The 13,547-nt window shown below is 51.6% G+C and overlaps 1 protein-coding gene across 1 annotated transcript in view; it reads left to right on the top strand.

Moving 5' to 3' along the window:
* Positions 1-6,377: 6,377 nt before the first annotated feature.
* Positions 6,378-13,547, top strand: part of LOC132395216 (ribosomal protein S6 kinase-related protein-like) — a 30,165-nt gene continuing 22,995 nt past the window's right edge. The window contains exons 1-4 of the mRNA XM_059971504.1: positions 6,378-7,065; positions 7,489-7,746; positions 8,068-8,151; positions 9,585-9,653. Coding sequence (XP_059827487.1) covers positions 7,039-7,065; positions 7,489-7,746; positions 8,068-8,151; positions 9,585-9,653 — 438 coding nt within the window. The 5' untranslated portion in view covers positions 6,378-7,038. The remainder of the gene's footprint in view (positions 7,066-7,488; positions 7,747-8,067; positions 8,152-9,584; positions 9,654-13,547) is intronic.

Genomic DNA, 13,547 nt, shown 5'->3' with positions numbered 1-13,547 from the left:
AAACAAACAAATAACTAAATAAATAAAAGGAAGAAAAAATTAAAACAAAAAAAACTCAATGTTTTAGGAAAAGCTTCTTCACCTCCACCCTCAGATTTCTGGATGGACAATGAGCCCATGGACACTGTATCATGATTTTTTCTTCTTTGCTCTTTTTTTTGCACTATTTATTTAATATATACACATTTCTTCTTGTAATTTATAGATTTTTTTAATTGTATATTCAAATGTACTGCTGCTGCAAAGTTTGCAGGTGATACTAAACCTGCATGCAAGGCTTATTGAGAAAGTAAGGAGGAGACATTGCTTTGTGGATCCAGAACTGGCTTGCCCACAGAAGGCAGAGTGGTTGTAGACAGGTCATATTCTGCATGGAGGTCGGTGACCAGTGGAGTGCCTCAGAGATCTGTTGTTGGGACCCTTACTCTTTGTGATTTTTATAAATGACCTGGATGAGGAAGTGGAGGGATGGGTTAGTAAGTTTGTTGATGACACAAAGGTTGGAGGTGTTGTGGATAGTGTGGAGGGCTGTCAGAGGTTACTGCGGGACATTGATAGGATGCAAAACTAGGCTGAGAAGTGGCAGATGGAGCTCAACCCAGATAAGTGTGAAGTGGTTCATTTTGATAGGTCAAATATGATGACAGAATACAGTTTTAATGGTAAGACTCTTGGCAGTGTGGAGGATCAGAGGGATCTTGGGGTCCGAGTCCATAGGACTCTCAAAGCAGCTGCGCAGGTTGACTCTGTGGTTAAGAAGGTGTCTGGTGTATTGGCCTTCATCAACCGTGGAATTGAATTTAGGAGACGAGAGGTAATGCTAAAGCTATATAGGACCCCGGTCAGACCCCACTTGGAGTACAGTGCTTAGTTCTGGTCGCCTCACTACAGGAAGGATGTGGAAGCCATAGAAAGGATGCAGAGGAGTTTTATGAGGATGTTGCCTGGATTGGGGAGCATGCCTGATGAGAATAGGTTGAGTGAACTCAGCCTTTTCTCCTTGGATCGAAGGAGGATGAGAGGTGACCTGATAGAGGTATACAAGATGATGAGAGTATATTAATCGTGTGGATAGTCAGAGGCTTTTTCCCAGGGTTAGAATGGTTGCCACAAGAGGACACAGGTTTAAGGTGCTGGGGAGTAGGTACAGAGGGGATGTCAGGGGTAAGGTTTTTTTATGCAGAGAGTAGTGAGTGTGTGGAATGAGTTGCCGGCAACAGTGGTGAAGGCGGATGCAATAGGGTCTTTTAAGAGGCTTTTAGATAGATAGGTACATGGAGCTTAGTAAAACAGAGGGCTAAAGGTAAGCCTAGTAATTTCTAAGGTAGGGACATGTTGCCTGTATTGTGCTGTGGGTTTTCCATGTTAACCCTGATTCTGAGTGTAGTGCGAGGTGGTCGTAGTGTCGCTGTACTGAGATACTGATTCGAGTGTTGCCACTTGGTTACAGAACTGAATGGTTGCAGGGAAGTGGCATTTCTGGAATTTGGTGGGTGGGACAGCAGTCCAAAACTAAGAAGCAAAGGCCATGTGTGAATACCAGATGAATGCTTTACGTGATTGCGTAGAGCCTAGAGCACTATGCACGGTGCGGACCCTCTGACACAACTCTCCATTTTCCTTTCATCCGTATTTCTATCCAGGAGTCTCTTAAATGCCCCGAATGCACCTACCACTAACAGCACGGGCAGAGGGGGAGATGAGGGTCACCCGGGGCCATGTGTGGACCTCCCTACCAGCTGCTTGTCCCTTCTATGTGCTCTCCAAGGTGCTTGGATCGGGGGTCGCTCCTGCCATCTGGTTGACCATACAGGAATTCAACAGACCTGAGAGTTTGTCAAGAGACGATTTTGGCGCCCAACTAAGTCGTGGGATGGCCACAACTTCACCTCTGCCCGTCCCACATGCTCAGAACGAGGCACGCCGTGAGTCTGCTGTTGTTTTTGATGCACCATCAATAACTCTCTCTGAGACGTAAAGGCGAGATATCGGCTTTTATTGATTGGAAGAAGGAACAAACAGCGAGTGACCACCATACTACATCCTGGAGACTGAGAGACCAGGCTCAGACCTCAATCGCCTTTATACAGGGGTCTGTGGGAGGAGCCACGGGAGCAGTCAGCAGGGGGCATGTCCAGACAGGTATATGTAGTTCGCCACATTCAACCCCACTTTGTTTTAAAAGAGAGTCCCCATGTGGCGAAGTTTCTTACAAGTATATTTACAGGTTAAGTCTATCAGGTGGTCGAATCTGTCGCCGCGATCTACGTAGCACCGGAGACGGAGGTTGTGCTGGTTCCGGCCGAACTGGAGGTGTCAGCCCACTAGGCGTCAGTGATCCCTCACGCGTGTGCGAGGCGCCTGGAATATGCGCCTACGAGTCGCCCGGTATATGAGTGTCGTGAGGAGTCTGTGTAGGGCCTGGTGTGCGCGGTATCACCTCGGGTACAGGGTTCATAGTCACCGGGGAGTGTTCGGGGTAGTGGTCTGCTGCTCCTGCGGGCGCCAGGTCGCGGACGGAGACCCTTTTGACTTAAGGGCTAAAAGTGTGGCCTTCCACATGGTGGCATTCTCCCTCTCCACCTGACCCTCTATCACTGTGGATATAGCAGGGATATCCGAACAGAGTGAAGAGCTGGCGCAGGGCTTTTGTGACGGACGTGGTAGTGGTGTCGGGGCAGGGGATGGCAAAAGGGAACCGCGAGTACTCGTCGATAATGTTGAGAAAGTAGACATTGCGGTCGGTGGAGGGAAGGGGGCCCTTAAAGTCACCACTTAGTCGCTCAAAGGGGCGGGTGGCCTTGATAAGTTGAGCCGTGTCAGGACGGTAGAAGTGCGGTTTGCACTCAGCGCAGACTTGGCCGTCCCTGGTCATCATCCTGATGTCCTCCAGGGAGTATGGCAGGTTCCGAGCTTTCACAAAATGGTAAAATCGGGTGACCCCCGGGTGGCAAAGATGTGCATGGAGGGCGTATAGCTGGTCGAGCTGCGCGCTGGCACATGCTCCCCGGGATAGGGCATCAGGGGGCTCATTGAGCATTCCAGGCCGGTACAGGATATCATAGTTGTAGGTGGAGAGCTCCATTCTCCACCGCAAAATTTTATCATTTTTGATTTTGCCCCGCTGTTGGTTGCTGAACATGAACACAACTGAGCGCTGGTCGGTCAGCAAGGTGAACCTTTTGCCAGCAAGATAGTGCCTCCAGTGCCTAATAGTTTCCACTATGGCCTGGGCTTCTTTCTCCACCGTGGAGTGCTGAATTTCAGAGCCTTGAAGGGTACGAGAAAAGAATGCTACTGGCCTGCCTTCCTGATTGAGGGTAGCAGCCAGCGTGAAGTCGGAGGCGTCACTCTCTACTTGGAAGGGAATGGTCTCGTCCACCGCATGCATCGTTGCTTTGGCAATGTCCCCTTTAATGCAGCTGAAGGCCGCGCAGGCCTCGGCAGAGAGGGGAAAAGTGGTAGACTTGACCAGGGGGCGGGCCTTGTCTGTGTAATGGGGGACCCATTGGGCGTAATAGGAAAAAAAAACCCAGGCAACGTCTGAGGGCTTTGAGAGTGGTGGGAAGAGGGAGTTCTAACAGGGGCTGCATACAGTCGGGATCAGGGTCAATGACCCTGTTTTCCACGACATACCCAAGGATAGCGAGTCGGGTGGTTCCGAACACACACTCGTCCCTGTTATAAGTAAGGTTCAGAGCTGCGGCCACTTGGAGAAATCATTGGAGGTTGGCGTTGTGATCCGACCAGTCGCGACCACAGATGGTGATGTTATCCAGATAGGGAAATGTGGCCTTCAGTTGGTACTGGTCCACCGACCGGTCCATTTCCCTCTGGAAGACAGTGACACCGAAGGGGACGCACAGGAAGTGATAGAGCCTGCCGCCCGCCTCGAAGGCGGTGTAGGGGCGGTCCTCTGGGTGAATGGGGAGCTGGTGATAAGTGGATTTCAGATCTATTGTCGAGTACACCTTGTACTGACCTATCTGGTTGACCACATCAGCGATGCGGGGTAGGGGGTACGCGTCAAGCTGTGTGAACCTATTGATGATTTGACTATAGTCCACGACCATCCTATTTTTCTGCCCGGTCCGAACAACGACCACCTGGGACCTCCAAGGGATTGTGCTTGGCTCAATGATCCCCTCCCTGAGCAGCCACTGCACCTCCGACTGAATGAAGGCCCTGTCCCCCGCGCCGTACCTCCTGCTTTTAGTTGCCACAGGTTTACAATCGGGGGTCAGGTTGGCGAACAGCGGTGGGGGAGGGATCTTGAATGTGGTGAACTACAGTTCTGCCTGTACCCCACCTCCCGGCGGATTCATCAGTGGGCTGCCCCCCGAAACGACACCATTCCGGTCGTTGTGGCTCGGTTGCTCCCGGCGGCTGTGAGACTGCCACGCTCACGGTCGAACGTGTGTTGAGGCTGCACGGCCTCCCTCAGGTCAGTGTCTGACCGGGGAGCTCAGTTCACTCCCCGCTTTTGGAAGGCTTTCTCTTCTCTTGAGGGAGCCATGGCCAGCCCCTCGTCTGGCTCCCACCCCCAATCCAACTGAGAGAGTTGGAGACAACCCTGCGCCGCCCCGCCACTTCCAAACCCACGTCCTGGAGCTCCCAACTGTGTGGGCCGAGATCGCCCACAAAAACCTCCAGTCGTCCCCCATGGACATTCTCCTTTTGAATGCGACGAAGGGATTCCATCCACTGTTCTTCCATGGCCAGGAGACAGATGAGGGAGTTCCTGCTGCTGAACAGCAGGAGACGAGCCCGGGTTTCTCTGCTCCGTGCTCAGGAACAGCGCGCCCGGCAGGCTGATTGGCCTACCAGCTCAGGACGGGTACTAACCCTAACCCTAACCCTACCAGCTCAGGACGGGTACTACCTCAGTCACCACACCCCCCTCTCCACCCCACCTGGTGGATGGTTCCCCGGTCCATGACATGCGGTGCCTCATGGCATCTCGTCGGGTATGGGGTAAGGTCCAGAACCTCGTGGATCGGGGTGGGGGGTGGGGAGGACATTCTTGGATCCTGGCCGAGAAGACCCTGGACAAGTCTCCCATCGTGGACTTCCAACAAGTACAGGTTTGTGGCGCCTGTAGAACTGGACCTAGGAGGGGGATCCAGTCACAACCACGGACCCTGCTGCAGAGTCGATGTGCCCGTGCAGGCAGACTGCTGAACAGGTTCTGCGAGCGAGCTCCTGTGTGAGCACCTTGCAGCTGATTACTGTTTCATCATGCAGGTATTTATCTCCTTCTTTTCGTTCTAGTCTTATCGGGACTTGACCAAAAGCACAGCGACGTTTACGCTCTCTGCTTCCCGTTGCTCTTGTCGGGGAAGGAGGATTACCGATGCTGGAAGGGAGCAGTGTTCATTATTGCTTCCAGCCACAGCGTCGGCTTCAACTTCCAGTTTATTGTTTGTCCTTTCCTTTAAATTCTGCAACCGTTCTCCTTAAAGTCTCTGAACTGTTGATCCCCCTTTCTCTCTCTCTCCCTTCCTCCCTCCACACTAACCCACGAACCACCCCTCCACACTAACCCACTAACCACCCCTCCACACTAACCCACGAACCACCCCTCCACACTAACCCACGAACCACCCCTCCACACTAACCCACGAACCACCCTTCCACACTAACCCACTAACCACCCCTACACACTAACCCACGAACCACCCCTCCACACTAACCCACGAACCACCCCTCCACACTAACCCCCGAACCACCCCTACACACTAACCCACTAACCACCCCTCCACACTAACCCACTAACCACCCCTCCACACTAACCCACGAACCACCCCTCCACACTAACCCACTAACCACCCCTCCACACGAACCACCCCTACACACTAACCCACGAACCACCCCTACACACGAACCACCCCTACACACTAACCCACGAACCACCCCTCCACACTAACCCCCGAACCACCCCTCCACACTAACCCACGAACCACCCCTCCACACTAACCCACGAACCACCCCTCCACACTAACCCCCGAACCACCCCTACACACTAACCCACTAACCACCCCTCCACACTAACCCACTAACCACCCCTCCACACTAACCCACGAACCACCCCTCCACACTAACCCACTAACCACCCCTCCACACGAACCACCCCTACACACTAACCCACGAACCACCCCTACACACGAACCACCCCTACACACTAACCCACGAACCACCCCTCCACACTAACCCCCGAACCACCCCTCCACACTAACCCACTAACCACCCCTCCGCAATGGCAAACCACTTCTGTAGAAAAAATTACCTAGAACAATTATGGTCATGGAAAAGACACGGCACATAATGGATGACCTGTAAAGAGATTGTACATTCTCTCTGTGATCACATGGGCTTCCTTCCACATTCCCAAAATTTACGGGTTAAGGTTAGTAAATTGTGGGCATGCTACGTTGGTGGCAGAAGCAGCGCGACATTTCCGAGCTGCGTCCCCCACTACCGTGCTCATAATGTCTGTGATGGTTACTGGCGCAGAATTATGCATTTCACTGTTCGTTTCGATGTACACGTAACAAACAAAGCGAACACATGTTTTATTTGCGGTGTAAAATGTAAAATACCAAGATACAGTGGAAAGCTTCTCTTTCATAGAGATCAAATCATTGAGGCAGAATATGGTCAAACAATTACAATGCAGAAAGCACATTATCAGGAATACTTAGTGACAGATGAGTGAGATTTCAAACGGTACAACGATTATCATAGAAGTAATATATTAATTTTCCTGGGAGCAGTTTGCAATGAGTCGTCACGCTCCAGTGACATCTTCAGAAGTGGCGTGAAACATTTCTCTGTTCATCCTTCCACGGCGTGGCTCAGAATTTTAGAAACTGCCTTTTGAGTGAGTTTGGAGTTGTTAGTCGCTGTCTTTCAGGATCCCAGGCTGCCTGCCGGGAGAGAACAGCGGCGGTCCTCCAGCATCCCAGAATGCTGCGGGCCGATCACCGGCAGCCCGAGTTGCCCCGGGAGATGTGACTGTCGGCAGCCCGGTGCCCGGCCATGGGGAACGAGCGGAGCGCGGCCGGGGTAGGCGGGGACCGGGTGGGCCGATGCCGGCCCCCTCCTCACCTTTCCTTGCGCTCCTCGGCCCCTTCACCGTCCTATCCCCATCCCCTTCTGTCCCACTCCCCCATCTGGCCACCTCCCCCCCTCCCCCACACTGCCCCTCCCCATCACTCATTCCCACACCACTCTCCATCTGCACCCCAAATGTCCCCATCAGAACCTGGCCCCCACACCCACTCATCCCACCCTCTCCCCCTTCCCAATTGTGCCCCCTCCCCAACTGTCCCCTTCCCCCACAGTCCTTCCCCACCCCCCACTCACACCCTTTTCTCTCTTCCCCTTCTCCTGACCCCCACCTCCACCTCCCCTCCCCTACAACACCTACTCCTGTCACTCCCCGTCCCTCACAGATTCTGATTTGAGTTTTGTTGTTTTCTGACGCAGGGCGGCAACTCCTCTAGTCGGTCAGTCCCCGCCACGAAATGGAAGGGGGCTGTGTCCAAGATGGGGCTGTCGCTCTCGAGCTGGTTTTCAGGGCCCTTCCTGACAGCCGGGACACGCGTCCAGGAGCGGCGACGACCATCTGAGGAGCGAGGCACGGCCGGCTGCTCCGGAAGCACGGGATGGCCCTTCCCTCGATTCATCTCGCTGTTCTTTCCGGTTTTCCCCTACAAATCCCAGCAGATGGCTCACGAGTTCCAGGTACCTTGTGGATGAGGCTCACTGTTCCTGCCAGCGCACAGTTAATGTGAAGCTACAGAGTTCAGGGTTCAACTCCATCTGTACACTCTCCCACCAGCATGTGGCTTTCCTCCTGGTGCTCAGGTTTCCTCCCACATTCCGAAGACATACCAGTAAATTGGAAAGTATCCCATGATTAGGCAGGGGTTAACTATCTCTGAGGTTAAATATCGCCTAACTCTAAATGGAGTTACCTTTCCTTAGAGTGAGTAACTGGTTAAAAACAAAGGTAGTGCTGATCTAACTGGGATCTGGATGGCTGTCTGCTTCTTTCCTCCTTAGGACGTTGAATTCATCGCCAAAGGCTCCCTGGGACCCATCTTGAAAGCCCGTCGAAGGACCGACAAGAAAATTTATGCAGTGAAGGTGAGTAAATGGAAAGCTTTAAGTACATTATCCTAGGGCAGGAATACAGAGTGAATCTCCCTCCACACCGTCCCATCACACACTCCCGGGGTCAGACACAGAGTGAATCTCCCTCCACACCGTCCCATCACACACTCCCGGGGTCAGACACAGAGTGAATCTCCCTCCACACCGTCCCATCACACACTCCCAGGGTCAGACACAGAGTGAATCTCCCTCCACACTGTCCCATCACACACTCCCAGGGTCAGACACAGAGTGAATCTCCTTCCACACTATCCCATCACACACTCCCGGGGTCAGACACAGAGTGAATCTCCCTCCACACCGTCCCATCACACACTCCCAGGGTCAGACACAGAGTGAATCTCCTTCTACACCATCCCATCACACACTCCCAGGGTCAGACATAGAGTGAAACTCCCTCCACACACTTACTTAAATTAACTACTATATAGATGTATAGAGAGTTAATGTATATTTACAGTTACTATTTAATATATATACATTAAAGTTTTTTTCTTTGTTATTATGTACTGCATCGTACTACTGACATAAAGACAATAAATTTCATGACATATGCCAGTGATATTAAACCCGATTCTTATTCTGAAATGTATCAGCAACCAATACAATTGAAGGTCCCACACATTCTGGCGAGAAGCAGTCCAGAAGCCTGAAGCCACACGCTCAACATTTAAGGAACAGCTTCTTGCCCTCTGCCATTAGATTTCAAAATGGAGTGTGAACACTAACTCACTTTTTTTTTCCTTTTTTGCGTGACTTATTTAACTTGTTAATATATATATATATATATATATATATATATATATATAAATATATATATAATGTAGTTTATAGTCTGTTTTTATATTTATTGTAGTTTGTAGTCTCTTTTTATTTTGCACTATGCTACTCCCACAAAGTAACAGGTTTCACGACATGTGTCAGTGATAGTAAGCCTGATTCTGAAGCTAAGAGTGTGCTGGGGGCAGCCCACAAGTGTCACCACACAATCGGCACCAACACAGCATGCTCACATTGTTCAGCAGAGCAGCACCAGCAACAGCTGCAACAAAATGAAGCAAGGAAACCAGCCCCTTCCCCTCCCACCCACCGGCTGACCGGGACAGGTCACCTCTGGGCCTCGAGCCTGAACTCTCAGATGGCAGATATGGGGCCTCCAATTTCGGTTTATGTACGAGGAGTTGCCGGTCACCGATTTGACTTTCAGGCCCTGACTTTGGGACTCTCACCAACCTCTGACTCTGGAGACACGGGCTCTTGTGACTCCTTTGGATCTCCACCTTCAGCCTTCGAACTTCAGGCTTCTTTCTCCAAACTTGCCTTACTGTGTTTTAAACCTTTTTTACCCTGTCTGCAGTTCCCCTTCCCCCACACTACGGGCTCTGATGGCTGATGTTTCTCCCAAGGTGCTGCTGAAAACAGAGGTGGTACGGCAAGGAATCCTGGAACAGTGTATCGATGGAGTTGTCATTCAGGTAATGAACCCGCAGGCAAGTGTCTCAGACACCAGTCTGTCAGACCTGAGTCTGTCTGATTCCCCCCACCCCCCCCAAAAACCTACACCACCCCCAACCCACCACACAATCAAACACAACGTTGTCACAGTGTCTCAGACACCAGTCTGTCAGATCTGAGTCTGTCTGATTCCCCCCCCCCAAAAACCTACACCACCCCCAACCCACCACACAATCAAACACAACGTTGTCACAGTGTCTCAGACACCAGTCTGTCAGATCTGAGTCTGTCTGATTCCCCCCACCCCCCCCAAAAACCTACACCACCCCCAACCCACCACACAATCAAACACAACGTTGTCACAGTGTCTCAGACACCAGTCTGTCAGACCTGAGTCTGTCTGATTCCCCCCCCCCAAAAACCTACACCACCCCCAACCCACCACACAATCAAACACAACGTTGTCACAGTGTCTCAGACACCAGTCTGTCAGATCTGAGTCTGTCTGATTCCCCCCCCCCCCAAAAACCTACACCACCGCCAACCCACCACACAATCAAACACAACGTTGTCACAGTGTCTCAGACACCAGTCTGTCAGACCTGAGTCTGTCTGATTCCCCCCACCCCAAAAACCTACACCACCCCCAACCCACCACACAATCAAACACAACGTTGTCACAGTGTCTCAGACACCAGTCTGTCAGATCTGAGTCTGTCTGATTCCCCCCCCCCAAAACCTACACCACCCCCAACCCACCACACAATCAAACACAACGTTGTCACAGTGTCTCAGACACCAGTCTGTCAGATCTGAGTCTGTCTGATTCCCCCCCCCCCAAAAACCTACAACACCCCCAACCCACCACACAATCAAACACAACGTTGTCACAGTGTCTCAGACACCAGTCTGTCAGATCTGAGTCTGTCTGATCCCCCCCCCCCAAAAACCTACAACACCCCCAACCCACCACACAATCAAACACAACGTTGTTACAGTGTCTCAGACACCAGTCTATCAGATCTGAGTCTGTCTGATTCCCCCCCCCCAAAAACCTACACCACCCCCAACCCACCACACAATCAAACACAACGTTGTCACAGTGTCTCAGACACCAGTCTGTCAGATCTGAGTCTGTCTGATTCCCCCCCCCCCAAAAACCTACACCACCCCCAACCCACCACACAATCAAACACAACGTTGTCACAGTGTCTCAGACACCAGTCTGTCAGATCTGAGTCTGTCTGATTCCCACCCCCCCAAAAACCTACACCACCCCCAACCCACCACACAATCAAACACAACGTTGTCACAGTGTCTCAGACACCAGTCTGTCAGATCTGAGTCTGTCTGATTCCCCCCCCAAAAAAACCTACACCACCCCCCACCCACCACACAATCAAACACAACATTGTCATAGTGTCTCAGACACCAGTCTGTCAGATCTGAGTCTGTCTGATTCCCCCCCCCCAAAAACCTACACCACCCCCAACCCACCACACAATCAAACACAACGTTGTCACAGTGTCTCAGACACCAGTCTGTCAGATCTGAGTCTGTCTGATTCCCCCCCCCCCAAAAACCTACACCACCCCCAACCCACCACACAATCAAACACAACGTTGTCACAGTGTCTCAGACACCAGTCTGTCAGATCTGAGTCTGTCTGATTTCCCCTCCCCAAAAACCTACACCACCCCCAACCCACCACACAATCAAACACAACGTTGTCACAGTGTCTCAGACACCAGTCTGTCAGATCTGAGTCTGTCTGATTCCCCCCCCCCCCCAAAACCTACACCACCCCCAACCCACCACACAAACACAACGTTGTCACAGTGTCTCAGACACCAGTCTGTCAGATCTGAGTCTGTCTGATTCCCCCCCCCCAAAAACCTACACCACCCCCAACCCACCACACAATCAAACACAACGTTGTCACAGTGTCTCAGACACCAGTCTGTCAGACCTGAGTCTGTCTGATTCCCCCCCCCCAAAAACCTACACCACCCCCAACCCACCACACAATCAAACACAACGTTGTCACAGTGTCTCAGACACCAGTCTGTCAGACCTGAGTCTGTCTGATTCCCCCCACCCCAAAAACCTACACCACCCCCAACCCACCACACAATCAAACACAACGTTGTCACAGTGTCTCAGACACCAGTCTGTCAGATCTGAGTCTGTCTGATTCCCCCCCCCCCCCAAAAACCTACACCACCCCCAACCCACCACACAAACACAACGTTGTCACAGTGTCTCAGACACCAGTCTGTCAGATCTGAGTCTGTCTGATTCCCCCCCCCCAAAAACCTACACCACCCCCAACCCACCACACAATCAAACACAACGTTGTCACAGTGTCTCAGACACCAGTCTGTCAGATCTGAGTCTGTCTGATTCCCCCCCCCCCAAAAACCTACACCACCCCCAACCCACCACACAATCAAACACAACGTTGTCACAGTGTCTCAGACACCAGTCTGTCAGATCTGAGTCTGTCTGATCCCCCCCCCCAAAAACCTACACCACCCCGCAACCCACCACACAATCAAACACAACGTTGTCACAGTGTCTCAGACACCAGTCTGTCAGATCTGAGTCTGTCTGATTCCCCCCCCCCCAAAAACCTACACCACCCTCAACCCACCACACAATCAAACACAACGTTGTCACAGTGTCTCAGACACCAGTCTGTCAGATCTGAGTCTGTCTGATCCCCCCCCCCAAAAACCTACACCACCCCCAACCCACCACACAATCAAACACAACGTTGTCACAGTGTCTCAGACACCAGTCTGTCAGATCTGAGTCTGTCTGATTCCCCCCCCCCCCCAAAAACCTACACCACCCCCAACCCACCACACAATCAAACACAACGTTGTCACAGTGTCTCAGACACCAGTCTGTCAGATCTGAGTCTGTCTGATCCCCCCCCCCAAAAACCTACACCACCCCCAACCCACCACACAACGTTTCCATGAATTACTGGAATATGGGTCACACACACACAAAATGCTGGTGCAACCAGTGTCTATGGAGGTGAATAAACAGTTGACATTTCAGGCTCTTCATCAGGACTGGAAAGGAAGAGGAAAAAGAAGATTCAGTAAGAATTTCAATTCACCTTTCCATTCCCATTGTCATTCCATGGCCTCTACTGTCATGAGACCAATCTGAGGATGAAGGAGCAACATCTTGTATCTGGGTAGCCTCCAACCTGATGGCACGAACATTGATTTCTCTAACTCCCCCGCCCCCCCCCTTCCCCTTCTCTTTTTCCATTCCTCATTCTGGTTCCTCTCTCACCCTTCTCCTCACCTGTTCATCACCTCCTACTGATGCCCCTCCTCCTTCCCTTTCTTCCATGGTCCACTGTCCTCTCCTATCAAATTCCTTCCTCTTCTTCAGCCTATTACCTCGTCCACCTATCACCTGCCAGTTTCTTACTTCTTCCCCCTTCTTTTCCAGTCCTCTTATTAACTGTTTGTTCCTGTCCATTGATGCTACCTGACATGCTGAGTTCCTCCAGCATCTCGTGTGTGTTGCTCTGGATTTCCAGCATCTGCAGAACCTTTTGTGTTTTTGAGTTTGATTTTTATATCAACGATAGGGTCACCTTCCTGTGTCAACCTTCTGATCAGCTGCAGCGAGCACGCTGCCCCACTCCTGACTAATCTCATCCTGAGCTCAAACACTTTGCTCCTTTCTTGCCACCCTTGTAACTCAAGTGCCTGTCATTCACTTTGAATGACCCCACCATTCCCTGTGAATCCCGTGGATTCAACCCCATGAGGGGCAAGAAACATTTCCTCTTCTTTTCGTCGTTAAACCTCCTATACCAAATAAAGCGGGCACTGAGTGTATGTTCATGGCCTTCTGTTGCTGTAATCCATTCATTTCAAGGTTCA

Source organism: Hypanus sabinus, chromosome 6 (genome assembly GCF_030144855.1).
Source record: "Hypanus sabinus isolate sHypSab1 chromosome 6, sHypSab1.hap1, whole genome shotgun sequence".
Taxonomy (NCBI): domain Eukaryota; kingdom Metazoa; phylum Chordata; class Chondrichthyes; order Myliobatiformes; family Dasyatidae; genus Hypanus; species Hypanus sabinus.
The sequence above is the reverse complement of the archived record's forward strand: the minus strand, read 5'-3'. Positions and strand labels throughout refer to the sequence as shown.